Source organism: Choloepus didactylus (genome assembly GCF_015220235.1).
Source record: "Choloepus didactylus isolate mChoDid1 chromosome 23 unlocalized genomic scaffold, mChoDid1.pri SUPER_23_unloc5, whole genome shotgun sequence".
Taxonomy (NCBI): domain Eukaryota; kingdom Metazoa; phylum Chordata; class Mammalia; order Pilosa; family Megalonychidae; genus Choloepus; species Choloepus didactylus.
This window is the reverse complement of record NW_023637599.1, coordinates 233,272-257,640: the sequence shown is the minus strand read 5'-3', so window position 1 is coordinate 257,640 and position 24,369 is coordinate 233,272. Positions and strand designations below refer to the sequence as shown.

Genomic DNA, 24,369 nt, shown 5'->3' with positions numbered 1-24,369 from the left:
TGAAGCAAGTGCTTTTTATTTTCAGTTTTCTCAGGACCTTGCCAGTTCTTTGTCTCCTTGGACTACAAAAGCCCAAGCCCCCTTTTGTCACTTCAAACTGGTCTTGGAAAAATTTTCCTCCAGTTCCTTACATGTGTAGCTGTAAAAAACAGTAATTTCACACCAGTCAAGAGACTAGTTTCTCTGTTTGATGTGGGATCAGGTGACCTAACTGTATTCTGATTGTAACACTATTACATTTAATAGCCCTGGAACTTCCATGTATTTCACATGGAACCAAGCACTATGGCTTTCCTGAGTCCAGTCAAAAGCTGCACACCTGAGTTCCCTGCACCTGGGGAGTCTGGTGGAGCTGCTGTTGTGTCCTCTTGTCCCTGAGGCCTGGAGCCCTGGGTGAAGCCCTGAGGCTGCTGCTCCACTCTGAGCAGTGACAAACCAAACCTTGTCCTCAGGCTGGAGCCCAGAGAGGCTCAGAGGCTGAGCTGTTTCACCTGGAGCCAGAGAAAATGGAGTGCAGGATCCCGTGGGAGTTGATTGTGGTTTCTGTCAGTCAGGGCTTGTGGACACAGCCCTGGTCCTGCTCAAGACAAGATGCCCCTTCAGTGCAGACCTTGTTGCAGTTTCCAGAGCAGGGGTCCATGGCATCTGTCTCAGGGTCCTTGAAGAAGAAGGGTGGTTAAACCAACCCCACCTGGGCCACAGGTCCTAGAGGGGCAGAGAAAGGACTGTGGGTCCAGACACAGGGGGCCGTGGGGCACAGTTGGGTGTGGGTCCTTCAACTGCTCACCGCCCCAAGATTAGGTGGCCCCTCCTATATAAATAGTTGGGAGGAGGAGAAGACAGTCTGGGTCATGGCAGAGGTTCAGACTCTCCTTCCCAGAGCTCTGAGGGAGGCTTAGCTGCCTCAGTTTCTTTGCATCTCCCAAAACAACCACAGGAAGGAATGATCCATTTCCATCAGAACCTTGTTCTCTCTCTGTCCCTGGGCTCTTCCAGCCCTGGGTCCTCCCAGGTCAGCAGAAGGAAGAGGAGGAGGAGATTCAATGACCCAGGCCCAGTGGGAGAGGAAGCCTGGCCTTTGGGGCCCCTGAGTCCTGCAGGTTGAAGCTGTGGGTCCCATCCCTGCTCAGTGTCCATGAGGTTTGCTCAGGCCCCTTGGAGGTCTGAGCAGTTTCTCGGACAATGGGGCTGTCTCAGGATTAGACACAGTATCCCAAGATGGTCTTGAGGCTCCAGACCCAACTGGGGACTCTGACATCCTGAGCCATCCCCTTTGGGACTCCCTGCTCTCCCTGATCAACTCTCCTGCTGCTGCAGCTCATCAGGACATAGTGGGATTTGGGATTCCAAGATTCCAGAAGGAGGGATGGTTGTTTCAGAAGAGGCAATTGCAATCGCAGGTAATGACAAGGGAGCTCCCCTCTCAGCTGCAGAGCCTCACCAGCCTGAAGGCTGTTGAATTAGACTGAATATTACAACTCCAAAAGGACAATCATTGGTTTCTTTCTTCCCTTCCAAGTCTCCTGGTGCAAAGAATTGAACCATTTCAATTGCTTATGGTTTTCTGAACAGGTCTCAGTGGTGTCTTCAAATCCCATCCTTTTTCTATTACTGCATCTTATTTCTTCAGGTCACAAAGGGAGAAGGTAATTCAGGGATCAGAGGGGGTTTGTGTTCACTTCACTTCTCCTTCATCCTTGGCCCTGTGTGAGCTCTGGAGCTGTCCTCCCATATGCAGCAGTGATCATCAGCCTCATCCTCAAGCTGGAGCCCAGAGGTAAGCAAGTGTGCTGTATTTATCAATATCTCTTTGAATCCAGAGAAGCAATTGGAAAACCCTGATCCCAACTGCCTGTTTTAGCCTCAGTAATGGAACAGGAAAACTGGGGAGAGCTCCCTGACTTCTGACAATACCAGAATATACTTTTTCCTGAAATGTTGATGCCACTTCTCAGAGTGCAGGTGAGTCTGGTGGTAGCTCCCGGGATGCAGAGAGGGAGGGGTGGCTGAGTCAGCACAGGGCTGGGAGAGGAACCTGCAGACAAACACCCATGAGTGAGGGACAGAAAACCATCTGGAGCTACTGAGATCTGAGCCAGCCCCTGAGGCCTGTCCCTACCTGTGCAGTGGGAGAGGAGAACAGGAGGAGGAGAGGAGTCCAGGCCATGGTGGACACAGGCCCTGAGGCCCCAGTTCTAGAGCTGGGCTGCCCCAGGCCTTTCTTATGTCCTTCCCCCTGGCTTCAGGGAGGAGAGATTAGTCATGCAAAATGTTGACACCCACTTGTGATCCCATCTCCTGTCTGAGCTGGGGACTGTGGACAGAGGCATCTAAGGAGCAGGGATGCTCTGAGGTTGCTCCTTGTGGGGAGCCTGGGTGGAAGTAGCCACTAATGGGAATATCCCCAAGGCTGAAGGCAGGAGAATCTTGCAGAGACCACAGCTGTTGATTCATCATCAGGAAGCTCAGGCCCAACAAGATTTGAAGTCAGTTGGACACTCAAGTATCTGTGAGCTCCTTCCACAGGGAGCCCCTGTCACAGCCCCACAGCGCCCCCTGCTGGTCACATGGAAAACTTCACTCTCCACAGTCGGGTCTTTCTGCCATTCCATATTTTCACTGTAATTCCACACATTTTGATTGAGACATCTGTGTGCCAAGCACTGAGCTCAGACCCATATTACTAAGTTAGCTTACTTTCCTTTTTATGACAGGCTTCAGAGGGAAAAGCCAAAAGAAAATAAATGATACAGGGAACATGGAAAGTGCTAGGAGAGAAGTCTGTGGTCTGAACTCCAATATTTGGGGGGCATTTAGAGAAGTTTCCTCAGAGAGGGTGCCCTTCAACTGGCCGTGTTTGGATGAGTGGGTGTGGAGCTCCCCATGGGAGAGAAGGAGGGAGTGGCCTTCTGGAAGAGAAAGGATTTTAGGAGTTTCAAATTCATGAAAAGTCAAGGGAGGGTTCCATGGAAGGCAAAACCTTTGGGATGATGTTTGTATTTGAGAGATACTTGAGGGAGGGAGAGAACTGGGTGTCCAGGGGACATGGTGAGGGCTCCAAACAGAAGTAGGAGGGGAACCAAGAGGGAGAAGTGTATTTTCATTGAACAATCCTTCCTGAGACTATTGCATGCATAGGTCTGTTTCTGTGCTGTTAATTAAATTTTGGTTTCTGTAACTGCTTAACACTGCTTAATTTTGCTTTAAATTTCCTTTCATTATCCAGTGGGTGTATACCCCCACATTTTTCATGAATTTGCAAAAATCTTGCAGAATATTCCTGGCTTAACAATTTCCACATGGGTATTTGAAAATGTGTAAACTTTCCCCCAATAACCTGTATTTGTTAAAATCTATTAATTATATTAATAGATTAAGTTAGCATAATTTTCATTTATTCCATATTATATCATCATATCCAGGTGTTGTTTCATCCCTTTGGTGGAATTTTATTTTATCATAGAATATCCTGGTGCAGTTCCTGGCATGTGATTGCTTCAATGCTGCATGTGAGTTGTGTCTGCAGGGAGAAGGGGTTTGCAATCACAACTTCATCCAAAAACTCATTCTCAGTGCAGGGTCCTGTGCTGATGCAACAAAGTCACAATTTGGGGCCTTGTGCTTGTTTTCCAGATTGACTGAGTGATGGACATGCTCGGAAAGAGATTCTTGAACACACCTGAATCTGACTTTTCACTGGCCAGGAGGCCTGGGGGAGCCCCAGGTGAGCCTCACACTGACAGAATCAACCAGATGATTGTAGCTTATGGGACTGCCATGGGTGGGTTGATGTCATTCTGCCTATGCCATTCTATCTTAGAGGAACCTGTTGCTTGCCATGAAATTTCTAACCTTATTGGAGCCGAGGGTGTGATTTCAGCTACATTTTGGTGTAAAGTTTCTTAAAGTCACTGACACATGAGAGAGACTCAGACCTTTGGCATTTCATATCCAGTCATCCCAGTAAAGTCAAGCACTGGCTGTAGAAATGTCAATAGAAGTCACCAATCTTAGGGAGACTAGGCCACAGGCAGTGAAAGAGTGACTGCACCAGACCAAGGGATCTGGGGGAAGGTTTCTTGCCTCTTTTTACCATGGGTCTGAAGCTCTGTGGAAATGTTAGAGCCCCTGTCCATCTATAGCAGTAAAAGCTTTGTCATCAGGCTGCAGCCCAGAGATGTGCAGAACACCTGAGATAGTTGAAGAATCTTTGGTTCTAAGGAAGCCCTGGTGCTTCCCTGAATCTGTCTTGAATCCTAGGAGACAGTGAGGAGGGCTCTCTGGCTTCTTCTGGAACCAGCATATCCAGAAGTCCCCCACAATGAAGCCACTGCTCAGGGTGCAGGTGAGTCTCACAGATGCTCCCAGGGATGCAGAGACAGGGGACAGATGTGTCAGCACAGGCTGGGAGAGGGAACCTGCAAACACAGACAAACAAGTGTTGATGGAGCTGAGTTCAGGGGTAAGCTGCAGGGGATCTGAGCCTGAGTGGCTGATGCAGCCTGGGGTGAGATCCTGAGTCCCTGAGGCCTGTCCCCACTTGTGCAATGAGAGATAGGACAAAGAGAGGGGTCATGGCCATGGTGAACACAGCCTCCGGGGGCCCTGAGCTGAGGATCCCCTGCCCTGACCTCTATTTCATGCTGGGGGCTGCAGGGAGGAGGGGTCTTTATGCAAATTTATTTCCCCTCCTTATGATTCCTGTTCTTTAAGCTGCAACTGAGATCTGATCCTGGTTCTTTAGAATGAGGGAACTGAGGGGTGAACTTAAGGTTTTCCCCCAGTAGGGGACAGGAAGGAAGCACCATCTGGATCCTCCACAGAGCAGCTGATAGGAGTCTCTTGGGAGCCCAGAGGGACAGAGCAGAATTCCCATCAGCAAACAAAGGCATTGGGGATTGCAGTGATGGGCAGCCCCTGTGTATTTTCTGGGAAAGGCCCACTGCACCCCCTGCTGCCCATTGATCAAACTGCAGTCTCTATGCTGAAAGAGTGTGGGGGCCTCAGCCTTGTTGCCTGTTAACTTTCAGTCCCCAAACACCATGGGCCATGCTCCCCACTGTGCTCCAAGAGGACAGACATTAATAAAGAACACTTCTCATCAAGGGGGTCCTGTGGCAGTAAAAGAAGCAGATATGGGGAGATGTGGCCTCCTTACAATGCTCATGAGGATTGAGGGAGGAGAGACTGCAGAGGACTCTGGGTGCTGAGACCTGAGTAGCTCATTCATCAGGGGTCCCGCAAAGAAGGCACCTGGGGACATGGGTCTGCATGGTCAGTGGGGTCCTGCCACTATGCAGAGATGCTCTCACAGTCTTCTAGAAGAGGTGCAGTGTCCTTAGGGGGTAGCAGAGGGGTTTCATCCAGGCTGGAAGGACCTGCTGGGTCTCTGAACCCTGTTCCCACCCATGCAGTGGGAGAGGCTGGTGAGGCAGACAAGGCCCAGGAAACAAGGTGCACATCTGGGGAGCTGTGGGCCCTGGTGGGCTTTGGGAAGAGCAGGGGGTCAGTCAGAGATAAGGTGTCTGTGCTTGTAAAGACCTTCCAAGGTGGGTATAGTAGAACAGGAAAAGTATTTTCTCTAACTCCAGGGTTTGCAAGGGGTGCTATTTTTGGTGTGTTTGTGAAGGGAATGACTCATAGCTACAGGGACAGGGGAGACCTGACTGGGGACCTTCTGCCCCTGGTCATTTCCCTGAGGATATTCAAGGAGCACAGAGGAAAAGGGGATCCTTTGGTTATCCTGGAGTGCAGCAACAATGGTGAATTGTTTTCAATACAATAGGAGCCAAGATTTGAAATTTAAATAGCAAATATTTAAAAATGTACCCTTAGCTAAGCACCATTTCCACAACTTGCTAAGCCAGAGCTGTGGCTTACTGCATCTCCACTCTACAAGGGCATCATGGAAGAGGGAATCTGCAGAAATGAGAACATGGGCCACAGGGAGCTATTTCCTCTCTGAGTTAAACATAAGTTCAGACTCTGGGATCATTGTGCTGGGAACTTTTTACAAGGAGAAGATTCTTCCTCTAAATTTAATATAACCATGAAATGAAAATTACTTGTATTTATACACCTCACATTCTAAGGCTCTGATATTTTTTCATTTGAAATTAACAGCATGTTTCAGAAAGATTTCATACAGGGCAGGAGGGTTCAGGGGAATCCAAAGTGGAAACATTAGAAAAAATAAATCTTTCTGCTTTTAATTTATAAGAAAATCATAAATTTTGATTTGAAGTGGGTCAGCAGAATTCTGTTACCCAAATGAAGAATTTGCTAAAATGAAGGGGTACAAAAAATCTGTGAATGCCACCTGCAGAGTTACCAGGGATAGTTACAGGTTTGGCCCAGTGACAGCATTTTATTTTAAATTGATGCACTCACAGGGCACAGCATCCATTGTCCAGGACCCATTGCTGGTTCCTGGGGGCCTGGCCCTGACCCCTGGTGGGTTTGTGCTCCTGGATTAGAGGAAGGACATGAGTTTTATCTTTCAGGTGCCTTTCTGATGTGGAGGCACAAAGCAGATCCCAGGGGCCTTGATCAACCTCTGGTTACTCTCTGTTGGGCAGAGGGATATAAATGCATATATTCTTCTTTAAAACATGTTGAGGGTTGTCATCTGGATGGATTTAACCTTCAATTCCAGGTCCTTTTTGGATGGAAATTTTTGACAATTCTGCCTATTCCTTGACTGTTATTTTTGGATTTTAGTATTGGTATACATTTTTGTCACTTGCTTGTTCAAAGTCTTTAGAGTATTCATGGGCAATATATGTAAAAATAGGAGTTATAGTGATGATAGCTAGATAAGTAAAAAATATTCAATATAATTCTCTGGCTGGAAAGTGGTTAGTATAGTCTTCAATAGCCAATAGAGGAAAAAAAAAAAAAAACTGTCTATTAAGATCACTTCACTCAAGCAGCTTTAAGTTATTCTGACCATGAAAAGCCCTTGTTAAAATAACTTGCTGTTGCTCTAATCTCAACAACAAAAACTTATCCTCTGCTCCCAGGAACTTTCCCAGCATTGCCTGCAGTAAGATATGAGGGATGTAACCATGTGGTCTCATAATCAGGAACTTGAAAAACAAGCCTGAATGAGAGGAGGACCTGAAGATAACAAGGAAATGCTGACCAAACAGCTTTCTCTCTTCTATTTTTTTTTTTCCTTCCTGCTTTCTTCCAGCTTCTGGCCATTTCTTTGTCTGTTTGGGGTTATAAAAGCCCAAATATTTCTTCTCACTCAACTGGTCTTGGAAAGCTTTTTTTTTCCTCTCCAGTTCCTTGTTGATGCATCTTCAATAAACTCACCTTCTCACCAAAGCAAAGAGACCTGTTTCTCTGTTTGATGTGGGATCAGGTGGGCCTGACTATTTAAAACCATGTTTTCAAATGGTAACAATTGGTGACCATGAAAGGACACCTGCTGCCTTTAGTGCAGCCCTGATCTATGTCTCATCAGCTGTGAGCCTCCCCTGGACCCCACAGCTCTGTGCCTAGCAGCTGCCCAGGAATTTTTCCTGGAGGACCAGGACTGGAGGGTCCAGTTGGATGCACCTGCCACTGATGGACACCAGGCACATCTGGGTGAAGATGACTTTGCAATTGAGACTTTCCCTGTTCTGGGTAAGTGTGTGACCTTTTGTTTGTTGTGTTCACTTTGCTTTCTTTTGTTTCAATTATTCTATTGTGTAATAAGGCTAATTGAGTTGATCCAGGGTTCATGCATGCAGACACAGTGGGTTTGAGCTCCACTATCTGTGACCCTGGATTTGTGGTTCTCCTTTTGAATTTTGTGCAGTTTGCACAGTTTGCATTTGTGTGGAGAACCAGTTCTATTTGAGGAGCTCCTACTCTGATGTTCTGCCTTTGTGATTTCTGTTGGTATTTTGCTTAGCCATGGGAAACTCTCATAGTGTGCTGGCTACATCTCTCTTGGGAACTGTTCTTAACAATTGGTCTAAATTTGGAGAGTGTCATTTAAAAAAATTGTTAGTACATCATTCCAACTCTGTGTGGCCACAATATAAATTAAGCAAAGGTGCAGAAAGACCAGAAGATGGGATTCTGACCTTCAGGTAATTATCCAATTAAAAATGTATTACAAGTACAAAAAGTATGAAATTTAATGAAAATAACAAGTAAGTGGCAATGGCAGTCACCTGGCCATATGTGTGGTATGGCAAGCTATAGCAGACTGTCTCAAGAAAGACAGGGAAATCTGCAAGTTAAAGGAAAAGTTACAGTTAGTAAAAATAAGCAGACTTCCCCCTCTGCTTTAATATCACAACTTCCAGAGCAATTAGATAAGAGAAATAATGATGTAGATGTGCTGGCCTGTCTGTTTTTAAAATTAAGAAGTCAGAAAAAGGACCTGGCCAAAGGAGTCCTCACAAAAACCTGAAATTGCTGGGAGGACATCAAAAGTAACTAATACAGTTTAAAAATCAGCAAAAGTGCAAATTGTCAAAACAGTATCACAGGATAATATCTCTACTGAGGAATATGATAATGAGAATTTTGATTCCCTCTCTATAGAGATCAGACAGCTGAGGAGCCTTGTTGCCCTCATATACCAACTAGTGATTTTTGTTCTGATGGTGAAGAACCAGTTACTCCTTCTGATACAGAAGCATATTTAACAGAATTTCACCCCAAAACTCTCAAGTACAATTTCCAAATAATAGAAAGTAAAAAATCTTGCTATACTAACTGGGACAAATGATTCATATCCTTCAAGTCTTATATTAGAAGTTTGTACTTCAGGAGAAGCTAAACAGTTGAAAGCTGTGAATATTTTCAGAAAAGCCAAAAGCCCCTGTCACCTCTATTAGATAAAAAATCATGTAAGCATCTTGTACTCTGTGTAAAAAAAAAAAAAAAAAAGAAAAGAAAACAGAATAGGGCTGTCACTGTTATTTTAATCATAAATAAATCATAAGTAATGTAACAAGGCAAATGCAGTCTTAATCAAATGTATACTTATCAACATGATGCAATGGTTAAACTAATTATAAAATGAAATTAAAAAAACTATACTAATAAGTTAAATATAAGTAAAAATAATCTCTTCTAAATTATAGTTTTTATGTAAGTAAAAGATGTGTTTTATTGCTCTTAGAGAAGTCATAGCTTAATTAGTAGACATATTTTCAATAAAATTTTGCAGACATTCAAAGTTAAGTTTGAATCTGATAACACTGTGAATATCCTCCCTTAGTTTTGACTCACCAGTGGTTCACCACCTGTATGTCATTACTCACGGTTCAAAAATTTAGCATATGACTTAAAATAAACATACTCTAAATCAAGGCTCTATAAATATTCTATAACTTAGGAGAGGTCTTCTAATTCACTATCCACCTACATCCTAAAGGGACAGAAGCCCCCAGCCTTGGTAATGTATCAATTTATTTTTGCATTGTAAACTTGTTCCTTTTACCTTAAGTGCTCCTTCAGTGATATGTGTTAAATTTGAATTATTGTATTAAACACTCTTTACTTTTAAATTATTGTTTGCCCCTATACTCTTATTTATATGGGAGGTTACTTAATGAAACCCAAACTGGCTGAACCATGACCTGATAAGGCTCAAGCCTTTTCTAATGGAAACCATACATTTGAGGTGTAACAAACAAACCCATAACACTAGCACAAAGTCCCTTTAACAGCCTTGTTTGGCCAGTAAATAAAAATATGGTTACTCATTTTATATTAGATGAAACTTTGTGAATGTACAAAAATATTATTTTTTTTCTAAGCTATCCATGTCTCAAATAGATGTATCCATCAGTTACTTGGTAATCACTGTGGGAAACCTAGAGTATATGGAGAAAACTTAGTGTCTCCACTTCAACTTGTCACCAAACCTCAAATGTTTAACAGTATTAAGTTGGCACACTACATTAAAACAATAAGAGGATACTTTGCAGGGTAACTAAATTGGGAAAATTGCTCATAGTAACCACAAAGCAAAGGCTTTAGCCCATTTCCTCCTAATATGCCCCAAACCTGCTGAGAAGGCTGCCTTATGATACATAAAATGATGGGCATAGAGGAGCAGCCATGGGATGGCAAATAGCAAAAACATTAAGGATCCCTCCCAAATATTCTGATTTAATAATTGTTATATACGATTGTGAAGATTATTCCTGGCTTCACCTTGTTCAGTACCCTATAGTAATAAATATATACTTAGAGCAAATATGCCTGCAAAATTTTTTAAAGAAATGAGAAAACAAAATGCTTTCATGAATTTCAAAATTCATGCAAAGTTAAATCATTTTGTGTGTGTGTGTGTGTGTGTCTGTGTGTGTGTGTGTGTGTTTAGGGAGAACCTATGCATTCCATTATATTCTTGTCAAAAGATTGTTTATTAATGTCTCAAGATGCATTAACAAAAGTGTTTTAAATATTTAGCACTATTCTAACAAGTTTAATTCTAATGATGATTGTATGTTGTAAGCTGTTTGCTTGAAAATAATTTCCAAAATCATTTTGGTAAATTTTAATATAAAATATAAAAAAAATGTGCTTTTATTAAAAAAACCTTCTTTGGATTATTAAGGTGTAATTGTTTAATAAGAGGTTCTAAAAATGTTTTCCTGAATAATCAATGTAGAAGGCAGAAAATCTGTTTTATCAAAATAACTTCTTGCACTTTATGTTAATTTTATCATGTCCTTGTTTGTTTAAAAATATTGTCTCCTCACTTTTAAAACAGCTAAGACTTTTCCTTAACTTTAGCTAAAAAAATGAAGTGCTAAAAATGAATTAAATTCATGTAATATGTTATAAATTGCAGAAGACATGTTTAGACAATGTAATAAAAATTAAAAACTTCTAATCTTTTAATTACTGATCTGAATAATATCAAACAATATAGTACTCCTAGTTATGATTTTAATTATTTTTTAAAGTGTTATATGTCACAAAAACAGCCAAATTTCCTTGTGAGTTACATTGTTTTACTCTAATGCTTCTATGAAAGTGCTTGCAGTTATCTACAAGTCAGAACTTCATCTTCAACAACAAAAAAGACTTTTTAAAAGAAGTATACAAATTATGTTCTACACATTATCTAACATAACCTTAGCAAAAATTTGAAGAAAAAAATTAGACCTCTGTTTTAATTGAAGTGCTTGCATGTTTAAACCAGACTGCTAGTACTGTGCCTGCAGGTTCCCTCCCCATCAGAGGTATTGGCTAGACCTGTTTATGTGGTCCCTAGAACTATAAAGGTGTCAACCACATCACATGGATGTGCTCCAGAAGTAGATGGGTACATGCTATTACTGAAAACACCTTTTACTTTAGACACCTTAGACTCTGCCTGCAAGAAAAGACTCAGTTGCTTTGGCTTTTCAGTGGATGCTGCCTCCAGACTGGCTCTGCTGCATAGTGCTGGAGAGCACTGTAAGAAGGTCCAATGGAACCCTGGAGCCCACCATCCTGTTTCCCAGAGGACCAAAGATGCAGCACTACAACAACTGTACAAAAACATACCTCCCAAGATATAATTGCCAGTGTGATGTGGTTGAAACCTAAAAACATAATTAACACTAAGGCCTGCTCCTATGGGGGGACAGCATGTATGGTATTGTAAGCTTATTACCCAATGCAGCTCAGGAAAACTTGAGCATTCATTAGCATTAAGTGGGGTCCCAGGTGGGCCTGACTACCTGGAACCATGTTTTCTACCAGTAACAGTGCTGCTGGGAGGTCAAGAGTCCTATGACACCATGGAGAAGGCTCTGCTCAACATCCCTGGAGCCACTGAGAAAGAAAGAAACAGCTTCTGGAGCCAGACTAGAATTATTATATGTGGAGAGAAGGAGGGCAGGCACCTTATCTGAGGAGGAGCTCACTTGGGACCTGGTGGGTCCAGCTGACCAGGGAGAAGCTCTCAGATCACACGTGTCTGTGAGTCATGATCAGACCTTGGGCTGGGCATGGGGCTGGGGGTCAACCACCTCCTTCCTCATCCATCATTTCTTGGAAGGGATAATTTTTCCTAAGAAGCAATTTTCTAACTATATAGGTATGGTCAGGATAGAAGATATTAGCAACATATAAAATTAAATATGTGAGTGAATGAAAAGGAAGATATTTTCACATCCAGTGGTCCCAGGAAAGTCAAGTGCTGGCTGAAGGAGTGTCAATAGAAGTCACCCATCTAAGGGAGACTGGGTCACAAGCAGGGACAGGGTAACTGCATCAGGCTGGAGGATCTGGGGAGGTTTTTGTCTCACTTCCCTGTGCATCTGGACCACCGTGTAAGTCTTAGAACCCTCATGCCCCACACAGCAGTAATAGTCAGCCTCGTCCTCAGGCTGCAGCCCAGAGATGTGCAGAACACCTGAGTTAGTCGAGGCATCTTTGGCTCCAGAGAAGCGACTGGGGACCCCGGAGCCCTGGTTCTTGTCTGAGTCAGACTTGAATGCCAGGAGATACCGGGGAGGGCTCTCTGGTTTCTGCTGTAACCAGCGTATCCAGAAGTCACCAACACTGAGGCCACTGCTCAGAGTGCAGGTGAGTCTCACAGATGCTCCCGGGGATGCAGAGAGGGAGGGTGGCTGAGTCAGCACAGGCTGGGAGAGGGAACCTGCAAACACAGAGAAGTGTTGATGGAGCAGAGGTCAGGGGTAAGCTGCTGGACATCTGAGCCAGATGAGCTGATGCAGCCTGGGGTGAGGACCTGAATCCCTGAGGCCTGTCCCCACCTGTACAATGGGAGATGAGCAGGAGAAGGAGAGGAACCCAGGCCATGGTGGACACAGCCTCCTGAGGCCCTGAGCTGAGGATCCCCTGCCCTGACCTCTCTTTCATGCTGAGGACTGCAGAGAGGAGGGGCTGTTTATGCAAATTTGTTTCCCCTCCTGGTGATATCTGCTGTAATTTGAACCCCAACTGAGGTGTGATCACAATTCTTTAGAATGAGGGGCCTGAGGGGTGAACTCAAGTTTTACCCTCAGTAGGGGCAAGAGAGGAAGCACCTGCTGGATCCTCTGCAGAGCAGCTGTCAGGAGTCTCTTGGGAGCCCAGAGGGACAGAACTGAGTTCCCATCAGCAAACAAAGGCAGCAATATCCCACCCTGGAGCCTCTGGGGGATTACATGTTGGGTGGCTGCCCCTCTGAATTTTCTGGGAAAGATCAGCAGCTCCCCCTGCTGCCCACTGATCAAACTACAGTCTCTATGCTGAATGAGTGTGGGGGCCTCAACCTTGCTGCCTGTTGACTCTCAGTCCCCAAACACCATGGGCCATGTCCCCACTGTGCCCCAAGAGAACAGACATTAATAAAGAGCATTTCTCATGGAGGGGCTCCTGCAACAGAGGAAGGAGCATCTGTGGTCATATGGCCATGTTACAATGCACATGAGGATCAAGGGAGGGGAGAATGCAGAGGACTTGGGACCCTGAGCCTGAGAAGCTCTTTCACCAGGGGCCCCACAAGGAGGTGACTGGGGGTCTGGGACTGCATGGACAGTGGGTCCTGGCACTGGTCAAAAATGCTCATAGTATCTAGAAGAGATGCAGGGTCCCTAGGGGATGCAGCAGAGGGGCTGACCCAGGCTGGAGGGGCCCTGGGTCCCTGAGGCCTGTCCCCACCTGGGTAGTGAGAGCAGCAGGAGGAGGGAAGGGGTCCAGGCCATGGTGACACAGCCCCTGAGACCACAGAGTGGCCTGACAGAGGAGGGGCTGCTCATGCACATGTGCTCCCACCCACTACCTCTCCCCCTGCAGGATCTAAGGTACAGACTCAACAGGGACAGTCTCTGAGCCAACCCTGCTGGTCTGTGCATCTCCAATCTCCTCTGAGGCATAAGTTTGCTGGGGCTGCCCTCCTAATCATATCATTTCCATATATGTGCAGTAACTGGTTCTCATGCATTGAATCCTTGTCCTTATCATCTAGAAGGAAGAAAGGAGGGGAAAAATGATAACTGCAAATGAGAAAATTACTGACTATATTAAATAGAGAGTTGCATAACCTTCAGATTTCAAGTGCTTGTGGCAATCAATGAGGGCTCTATAAGGGAATAAAGTTAACTTGTGTTTTGTTGAGTGATAAGGAGAAATCCAGGATAATGTCAGCAGGAGGGCATCTCAATTAGGAGACAGGTTTTACAGATCTCACAGGCATGGAATTAATTGTCCATTTAGGAAGCTGCCTTATTCTGGGCACAGATGCAGTGAGTGAGGGGGTTGGGAGAGCCCAGCCCAGGCCTGGTCTCCTGGGACTGGATTGACAGTGGCCTGTTTCATCCACTAAGGTGTTGGCAGTTTGTCCTTTATGGATTTGGGGCATCTTGAGATTTTAAAGCAGGGAATAATATTTGGCTTCTGTTTTGGTCAGTTGCTGTGAAAATAGAATTGTGAGTGGATAGAGCAGAGGCCTCAGACTAGGGGTGTGTGTGGTTCTGACGGAAACCGGTTGGCAGGGAGAGCAGAGGAGGGGACAGGCCCAGGGGCATGAGGCAGGTCACATCTCAGGAACTGGTGGCCAATAGGATGTGGCTGCACTTAGGAAAAGAAGAATTGTGTGCCCTGAGATCCTAGTTTCTGAGAAGTCAGAGAGGCCAGTGATGAAGACAAGACACAGGGGACAAGGTGCACATTTGGGGAGCTGGGGGCACTGAGGAACTTTGGGGATAAGAATGGGGTCAGCCAGAGGAAAGAACCTTCCATGCTGGGTAAACCAGGATTAGAAAAGGCATTTCTCTAACTCTCCAGCATTCTTAGGGGGCACTTTTCTTGGGTGCATTTTGAAGTGGGCTCCCTCCTCTTAATCTGTAACAAGAGAGTCCCTTTTCCCCTCAACCGGTAATGACTGCAAAGTAAACATTAAAGCCCTGAGAGGAAGGGAGTGAAACTGTGCCGTTTTAGGGAGTGAGACTTGCGGATGTATGCATTAGCCAAGCATAACCATTCCAATAATTAACCATTGTACCAGCCTTGAGAAAATTTCTCAAGGTTGCTAAAGATCTTAAGCACCCATTAATTAACCGCCAACTCTGCTTTTGTCAAAGTAGCTTGCTTGCATTTTCAGGATGTGATTTCTGCCTATATAAGTCTCAAGCACTCTCCGGTCCCTGCTGCTGCTGCTCACTGAAATCCCTGCGCGGAGTGAGAGACGGCAGCCGCCAGCTAGCTGACTAATAAAGGCTCTTTAAATTCTGTTTGGCTGTCTCGTACTTTAACTCGTGGGCACCGTAATATTTGGAGGCCCCAGCGAGATTATCTCAGCATTTGCTGAGGCTTGTAGGTCGAGACAAAGGTCTGACTACCAGCCCTCCGCCAGGGGGCGCGCGCTGAGAGACATTCCTCAGCCCCGGCGGAGAACCAAGTGGTCAGGCCTCGAAATTCAAAAATCTGCCTCTGGAGCCATTGGGACATGGGCCCACAATGGTAAGAGATCTCTAATCTGGTCTGGTGGGGTACCCCTTTAGGGTCTTTAGGAGGGCTGGATGCAGCCATAACTCCGAGACCTGGCCTTGGACCATGACGGTGGCCGGTGGCCTCAGGTTTTAGGTTCTGGTACAGGTTTGGAATTGGTCTCTTAGTGCAGACCTAGTCTCTGTTTTGTGTTTTGTTGTTAGTGTCTTTGTTCTGTTCTGTTTCTGTTTTGTCAACCCCGCAATGGGTCAGTCTCCATCTGCTTCTGCTTGCTCTCCGTTGCAGTGCTTCTTAAAAAATTTTCAGGACTTCTGCCAACGAGCTGCTGGGTCGGGTGCCACGGTCAACCCAGAAACTCTTAAGGCCCTTTGTGTGCGCGAATGGCCAACTTTTCCAGACTCTAATTGGCCCCCTGAGGGCACCCTAAATTTGCCGATTGCTTTTCAGGTTCAAAGAGTAATTTATAGAAGACCAGGACATCCGGATCAGATTCCCTATATTGAAACCTGGATCAACATCCTTGCCAACTGCCCCAAATGGCTTAAAAACTGCTCACCACCTAAATTGTCTAAAGCGTGAAATGTGCTTGTTCTAAAGGGGCCACCCAAAAGGCCCCCGGTCCTCGACTTCCCACAGGAAAGTCTCCCCTTGTCACAGCCCCCACTGTATTCTGTAGGGCTCTCCACCTCCGGCCCGGGGCCCTCCTCCTCTGGTCTGGAGCTCTCCGCCTCTGGTTCGGGGCCCTCCGCCTCTGGTCTGGAGCTCTCCGCCTCTGGCTCAGGGCCCTCCACCTCCGGCCTGGGGCCCTCCTTCTCTGGCTCGGGGCCCTCCTCCTCTGGTCTGGAGCTCTCCACCTCCGGCTCAGGGCCCTCCACCCTAGCCCGGGGCCCTCCTCCTCCAGCCCGGAGCTCTCTGCCTCTGGCCCGGGACCCTCTGCCCCTAGCTTGGGGCCCTCCTCCTCCAGCCCAGGACCCTCTGCTTCCAGTTCGGGCCCCCCTACCCTAAGTACAGAAGGACCCCTCGTTCCCACTCCAGATTCTACCACGCCCCCGACAACTCTCTCCAGCCCCCCCCCACACCTGTTCTGGGAGTTCATATGGACTTCAGGGTCAGGTCTTTGTCCCTGCTCAATTACCCCTGAGACAAGTCATTCAAGGCCCACCTGAAAACCCAAAACCCTTTATGGTCTATGTTCCTTTTTCCACCAGCGACCTGTACAATTGGAAAAATCAAAACCCCTCTTTCTCTCAAAACCCACAAGGACTAATCTCTTTGTTAGAATCCGTTTTCTTTACCCATCAGCCCACATGGGACAACTGTCAACAACTTCTGCAGACCCTTTTTACATCAGAGGAGAGAGAAAGGATCTGTGCCCACGGACGAAAATTAGTCATGGGGTCAGACGGTCTGCCGACCACGGAAGTAGACCACCTCGAGGCTGCTTTTCCCTTCTCCCGACCCCGGTTGGACCCTAACACTGACCAAGGTAAGGGGGCTCTTGAATGGTACTGCCAGACTCTAATGGGGGCTCTCCGAGCAGCAGTGCGGAGGCCTACAAATATGTCCAAGGTAACTGAGGTGACTCAGGGGGCCACCGAGTCCCCTGCCACTTTTCTAGAGCACATCCAGCAGGCTTACTGGTTATATACCCCTATAGATCCAGAGGCGCCAGAAAACAGGTGAGCAATTAACATTGCCTTCATCACCCAGTCGGCCCCAGATATAAGAAAAAAGTTACAAAAATTAGAAGGCTTTGAGGGAAAAGTACTGAGTGAGTTGGTGGAGGTTGCGCAACAAGTTTTCAATAATAGAGAAAGTTCCGAAGACTTAAACAAAAAAATGGTGAAGGTTTTACTTGCTATGGGTGAAGACCAAATGCAGAATAAAAACCAAGGAGGGGGTCAGAATTTCGGAGGAAAGTCTGGGGGAGGAAATAGGCTGTCCGGCGGGAGAGGAGGGTGAAAGGGGCCCTCTCTAGGCCAAAACCAGTGTGCTTTCTGTAAGGAACAGGGGCATTGGAAGAACGAGTGCCCAAAGAAATTCTACCCAGGGCCACCAAAGGTTCTCCTTGAGAAAGAAGATTGATGAGGCCAGGGCTCTGCCCTTGGCCCCCAGGAGCCCAGGGTCACTCTTACAGTAGGGGGCCAAAATGTTGACTTTTTAGTGGACACTGGGGCGACTTTCTCTGTACTCCAAGAGGCAGAAGGCCCTTTATCGCAAAAATGGACCCCGATCCAAGGGGCCACTGGAGGAATCAAGTCCTATCCATGGACACAGGCCCGAATAAGTAACTTAGGGGAGAAAACTACTACTCACTCTTTCTTAGTTATGCCTGAATGCCCCTACCCTCTAGTTGGCCACGACTTGCTCCACAAATTACGAGCAACCATCTCCTTCCGAGATGAAGGGCCAGAAGTAAACTTCCCAAAGCAACCAAATTCCATCTTAATTATCTGCCCTCTGTCTGAAGAGTACCTCCTCCTAGCTGGGGAGGATACTAATAAACAAAATGCTGAACTCTTAGTGAAGTGGCAGAAAGAAATACCGGAGGTGTGGGCAGAGATGAACCCCCCGGGGCTGGCTGGCCACCAACCCCCATTGTTGTTCAGCTCCTAAGCAGTGCCACACCTGTCCGGGTCCGGCAGTACCCAATGAGCTACCGAGCTACAAAAGGAATAGCTGTCCACATTAGGAGACTAAGGGAAGCAGGGATTCTTGTGCCCTGCAAGTCCCCTTGGAACACCCCACTCCTACCCGGCCAGAAACCAGGGACTGAGGACTTCAGGCCAGTACAAGACCTGTGAGAGGTCAACAAAAGAGTCGAAACCATCCATCCAACGGTCCCTAACCCATATACCCTGCTCAGCCTACTCCCCCCCCGATCGAAAAGTGTATACCGTACTAGACCTAAAAGATGCTTTCTTCTCACTACCCCTGGCCCGTCAGCCAGCCCCTCTTCGCCTTTGAGTGGATGGACCCTGAAGTAGGGGATTCAGGACAATTAACTTGGACTAGACTGCCCCAGGGTTTTAAAAACTCCCCCACTCTTTTTGACGAGGCCCTAAACCGAGACCTACTGGAATTCCAAGAAAAACACCCTGAAGTTACTGTCCTCCAATATGTGGATGACATCCGCCTTGTGGCAGAATCTCCCAAAGAGTGCCAGAAAGCAACGGAGGGGTTATTGAAAACCCTCGGGCTGTTAGGATACCGGGTGTCAGCAAAGAAGGCACAGCTTTGCGTTTCACAAGCCTCTTATCTTGGGTATAATATAATTGAAGGAAAGAGAACATTGTCTGATAAACATATTCAAGCCATTCTCCAAATTCCAGCACCCTGGACAAAGCAGCAAGTCAGGGAGTTTTTAGGAGCGGTTGGGTATTGCCGGCTATGGATCCTTGGGTTTGCTGAAATAGCCCGCCCTCCTTATGCCAGTACCGGGGGAAGGGCGCAGAACTAACTTGGACTGACAAGGAGGAAGGGGCTTTCCAGACCTTAAAACAGGCACTTACCCAAGCCCCAGCCTTAGCACTCCCAGATCTCAGAAAACCATTCCAGCTGCGTGTAGCTGAGGGGCAAGGGATAGCAAAGGGAGTGTTAACACAGTGCTTAGGGCCGTGGAAATGGGTCGTGGCTTATCTTTCAAAGCCCCTGGATCCGGTTGCGGCAGCCTGGCCTAACTGCCTCTGGGCCATTGTGGCCACCGCCCTGATAGTTAAAGAAGCCTCTAAACTCACCTTTGGGCAAGAACTGCAAATCATCGCCCCCCACGCCGTCGAAACCCTCCTCAAAAGCCCCCTGGACAGGTGGCTCTCTAACGCAAGAATCACTCAATACCAAGTTCTTCTCCCTGATCCATCCAGAATAAAGTTTCTTCAAACCTCAGCTTTAAACCCAGCTACTTTGCTGCCAGAGAATAATCCCAGCCAACCCATTCATGACTGTGTCAAAACCTTAGCTGCAACCACCAACCTGCGTGAAGACCTAACTGATGCCACTTCAGAACCCAGACGAAACTCTCTATACTGACGGGAGCAGTTTCATTCAAGATGGGACTAGGGTCGCTGGAGCGGCAGTAGTAATGGCCTCTAAGGTAATATGGGCTCAAGCCCTAAGCCATGGGATGTCTGCGCAAAAAGCTGAGCTAATAGCCCTCACCCAAGCCCTTCGATGGGCCGAGGAAAAGGCGGTGAACATCTACACGGACAGCCGATACGTGTTCGCCACCGCGCATGTGCATGGGGCCATCTATCAGGAACGCGGCCTCCTAACCATTGGGGAAAGGACATTAAAAATGCCTCAGAAATACTAGAGCTTTTAACAGCCCTTTGGCTTCCCAGAGCAGTAGCCATAATCCACTGCAAAGGACATCAAACTTCAAACACACCCGAAGCAAAGGGAAATGCTTTCGCTGACCAGACGGCCAAAGAAGCGGCCCTAAAACCAGTGGGGCCCCTCCAAGTCTTGCCCCTCCTACCACCTCGGGTACTAAAAGCTGTTCCAACTTACTCAGACTCTGACATTCGTCTAGGTCAAGGACTCCAAGCTAGAGAAAATCCAAAGGGGTGGAAAGTCCTCCCTGGCTCTAGAATTCTCCTACCAGAGGCACTGGGAAGAGACTTAATTTCAAAAATGCATCAGAGTACACACCTGGGAGGGACAAAATTAGCTGAATTGCTAAAAACTGACTTCTACATACCTAAGCTTTTTCAGGTTGCAAAAGAGGTAAGCAGAAGATGTCACATCTGTGCCCAAGTTAACTCAAGCCATGTAACTACCCCTGCTACCCCCAGTCACTGCTTAAGAGGTCAGCTCCCAGGAGAACAATGGGAAATGGACTTTACGGAACTGTCTCCTGGACCAGAGGGATACATGTACTTACTTGTGTTGGTGGACACCTTCTCAGGATGGGTTGAGGCCTACCCAACTCGGTCAGAGTCAGCTCAGGTAGTAGCTAAGAAATTATTGGCTGAAATTGTCCCTCAGTTTGGCCTACCGGTAGCAATGGGGTCTGACAATGGTCCGGCTTTTATAGCCCAAGTTACCCAAAACTTGGTAAAAGCATTAGGAATCAAATGGAAGCTACACTGCATCTACAGACCGCAAAGCTCAGGACAGGTAGAAAGAATGAATCGGACACTTAAGGATACCTTCACCAAACTTAAATTAGAGACTGGCGGAAACTGGGTGAGCCTTCTTCCGTTTGCCTTACTTAAAGCTAGGTGTACTCCTTATGTAAAAGGTTATTACTCCATATGAAGCCATGCTCGGCAGGCCACCCGCACTCCTCCCCAAGTTAGAGGAGGAGCAGCTTGCCTCCCTGTCTAACTCTGAACTTCTCAAGTCCTTACAGGCTTTACACTACAGCTCCAAAAACATCCATCACGTCGTCAGCACCCACCATCCGAACCCTGACACCGCGGAAGAAGAAACCCCTCCTGCTGAACCTGGTGATTTAATGTGGATCAGAAAAAGGAATCCCTCCTCCCTCGAGGCACGCTGGGCTGGGCCTTATCAGGTGACTCTAAGTACACTGACTGCCGTGAAAGTCACAAGTAAAAGATTTTGGATACATCGCTCACAAATTAAAAAGGCAGACTCCGACCAGAACGCAGAATGGTCCATACAAAAAACATCAGATCCCCTAAAACTTCGGCTGCAGCGACGTACGCCATTATGCTGACTCTAGTAACAATGCTAGCCGCAGAGAACCCCCATCAAGCCACTAATTATACGTGGCAGTTAACTCGCACCATTTGATGGAACAGTGGTCAGCCAGATTAGCACCCCTGGCAGCCCTAAATTTGTTTTTGACCTATGTAAACTCTTTGGGAGACTCTGGAATCTACCAGAAGCTGTAAATACCTATTTGAGATGGGGAAAGGTAGAGCTTAGGGGCTTCGGTTGTGGTAAATTAGAACTGGAACGAGGGCTATGGCATAGTCAACATTACATCTGTCTGCAAAGAAGTGCCTCGAAGTCTGGGGGAGAGGATGATTATTTCTGTTATAGTTGGGGCTGTGAAACCATAGCCCCATGGAAAAATGTAGATCATTTATTAAAGGTCACCAGGAAGATAAGGCCAGAAGCTCCTATTAAAAATTGTGTGATTGGGAACTGTAACCCTGTTACTGTTGAACCGCAGCAGCATTGGGAAGATTCCCAGTGGTTGGGGGAAAAACGTGGGGATTGCGCCTATATGTGTCAGGATATGACCCCGGAGTGTTAGTCACTATTCAGAAAAGGAAAATTCCTAAGCCCTTAAATCCAATAGGCCCCCTGGACCCCATCGACATCAAAATACCTGTAACAACTACTCCTTTCCCACTTACCTGTCCTTACTCCACCATAAAAAGCCACCCCTTATCTCCAAAAGCAACTCCCCTCCCTCCACCTCCAAACTCCCTACAAGAGTCTCTGTTCAATACACTTAAACTCATGTTTAAATTCTTAAACCAAACTTCCCCCAACTTAACTGAAGATTGCTGGCTATGCCTAAACCCCGAACCACCCTATCACACAGGCCTGGGAGCTAACCGGAGTATAGGAGTAACTAACAATGACATTCAAAGTATCTCCCTATCAAATATTCACCAAAATTCACACTATTGTCCCTGGGGCACTGCCCCTAAGCTTACTTTAGGTGACTTTCAAGGACAAGGAACATGCTTCCAGTCCCCTCAATTCCCTCTGTCTACTCCTTACGTTAATTCTTGCACCTCTGTAACCATTTTTAGCAACAGCCTGGCAGGTCATACCGGATACTACTTAGTAGCACCCAAAGGAACATGGTTTGCCTGTACAACGGGGTTAACGCCGTGTTTATACCCCCCCCACCCTCATGCAACCTAAGGCTCCAGGACTATGCATTCTCACCCATGTCCTTCCCCAAGTATATTACTACTCTGGTGAGGGAGGTAGGGAGCACTTTGGGCTAACTAACCTCAAATGAGTCAAGCGAGGGGGACCAATACTAGTGCCAGTGCTCCTGGGACTTGGGGTAGCCAGGGCAACCGCAGTAGGGACCACAACACATGTCACAGGAGACCAAAATTTTAAAAGCCTTAGTACTCAGATCAACCAGGATCTAAAAACCTTAGAAGAGAGCATTACTAAATTTGAGGAGTCCTTAAGCTCATTGGCAGAAGTAGTGCTTCAGAATCGGAGGGGACTCGACCTTGTATTCTTAAAGCAGGGAGGATTTTGTTTAGCCTTGGGGGAAGCATGCTGTTTTTATACTAACCACTCAGGTGTAATTAAAGAAAGTTTAAGCCAACTCCGAAAGAGAATACAGGATAGAGAAGAGCAAAGGAAAAAGGAGGCAAATTGGTTTGAAAGTATATTTTCCCAATCTCCATGGTTAACTACCTTAATATCAGCAGTTGCCGGACCCCTGGCTCTTATCATGTTAGCCTTAATCATAGGCCCCTGTGTCATAAACAGTTTAGTTAAATTCGTCCAACAACGTATTCAAAGCATGAAGCTTATGGTTTTGCAGTCCCAATACCAATATCAATTCTTACCCTCAGAAGAAACAATGATTTGATTCTCCCTAAAAAACAGTGGGGAATGAAGTGGGCTCCCTCCCCTTAATCTGTAACAAGAGAGTCCCCTTCCCCCTCAACCCGTAATGACTGCAAAGTAAACATTAAAGCCCTGAGAGGAAGGGAGTGAAACTGTGCCATTTTAGGGAGTGAAACTGTGCCGTTTTAGGGAGTGAGACTTGCGGATGTACGCATTAGCCAAGCGTAACCGTTCCAATAATTAACCATTGCACCAGCCTTGAGAAAATTTCTCAAGGTTGCTAAAGATCTTAAGCACCCATTAATTAGCCGCCAACTCTGCTTTTGTCAAAGTAGCTTGCTTGCATTTTCAGGATGTGGTTTCTGCCTATATAAGTCTCAAGCACTCTCCGGTCCCTGCTGCTGCTGCTCACTGAAATCCCTGCCCGGAGTGACAGGCAGCAGCCACCAGCTAGCTGACTAATAAAGACTCTTTAAATTCCATTTGGCCTTCTCGTACCTTAACTCGCAGGCACCATAACAATTGTTAAGGGACAAAATAGTAAAAGCAAATTTTTCCTTATCTTGATCAGCTAAAGGGATGGAAAAGAAACAGTCTTTAATATCAATGACCACTAAAGCCCAGTTTTCAGGAATCATGCTAGGATTGGGGATCCCAGGTTGTAAAGGTCCCATGGGCTGAATGACAGCATTGACACCTCTTAGGTCAGTTAACATTCTCCATTTTCCTGATTTTTTCTTTATTGGGAACACAGGAGATTTCCAAGGACTAAAAGACTCTTCAATATGTTGCAAGGACAATTGTTCTTGAACCAATTCATGTCAAGCCTCTAATTTTTCTTTTGTAAGCAGCCACTGCTCTACCCATACTGGTTTTGTTGTAGTTCATACTAATGGGACAGGTTGGGGAGGCAAATAAACAGCGCTGCCACTAAAAAGGTTTATATCCTAAACCAAATTAATCACATTTTGGTGAGACTTGGGTGGGTGAAGGGGTATCTTGCAAATGTATGTCAAGCCCATGACTAGGGACATACCCCATATTTGCCATCATGTTGTGGCTTTGAATACTGTACACTCCACTAGGAGGAGGGATATGTACAGTAGCACCCCATTGTTCAAGTAGGTCTCTGCCCCAAAGATTAAGAGGCAGAGCAGCCACATAAGGTTGTAAGGTGGCCTTCTGTCCCTCAGGGCCAAGGCAAGACAAAATACGAACACTTTGCATAAGTCCCTGAGGGGAGCCTAGGCCCACAACAGTAATTCCTGCCTCTTGCAAAGGCCCATGTTGGGGCCAATGTTGTTGACTAATAATAGAGACATCTGCACCCATATCTATAAGCCCAGTAAAGCTACGCCCATGAATTGTAAGAGTACACATAGGGCGCGGCTCCTGCAGAGCCTCTGTGAGAAAAATTCCTGCCTTTTCTGTGCTACC

The 24,369-nt window shown here is 46.3% G+C and overlaps 2 long non-coding RNA genes and 1 gene segment (V, D, J or C); 2 read left to right on the top strand and 1 right to left on the bottom strand.

Moving 5' to 3' along the window:
• The first annotated feature begins 3,691 nt into the window (after nt 1-3,691).
• On the top strand, nt 3,692-7,059 carry LOC119525069. The gene is made up of 3 exons (XR_005214912.1): nt 3,692-3,724; nt 4,261-4,345; nt 7,023-7,059. It is a non-coding gene; the product is annotated as an uncharacterized LOC119525069 (long non-coding RNA).
• Nucleotides 7,060-12,176: 5,117 nt separating this feature from the next.
• Nucleotides 12,177-12,799, bottom strand: LOC119525077. The segment is given in 2 exon segments: nt 12,177-12,613; nt 12,732-12,799. Coding segments are annotated over 2 exon segments (483 nt in total).
• Nucleotides 12,800-16,520: 3,721 nt separating this feature from the next.
• On the top strand, nt 16,521-21,647 carry LOC119525081. Its single transcript, XR_005214913.1, has 3 exons — nt 16,521-16,894; nt 20,122-20,133; nt 20,753-21,647. It is a non-coding gene; the product is annotated as an uncharacterized LOC119525081 (long non-coding RNA).
• The last annotated feature ends 2,722 nt before the right edge of the window (nt 21,648-24,369 follow it).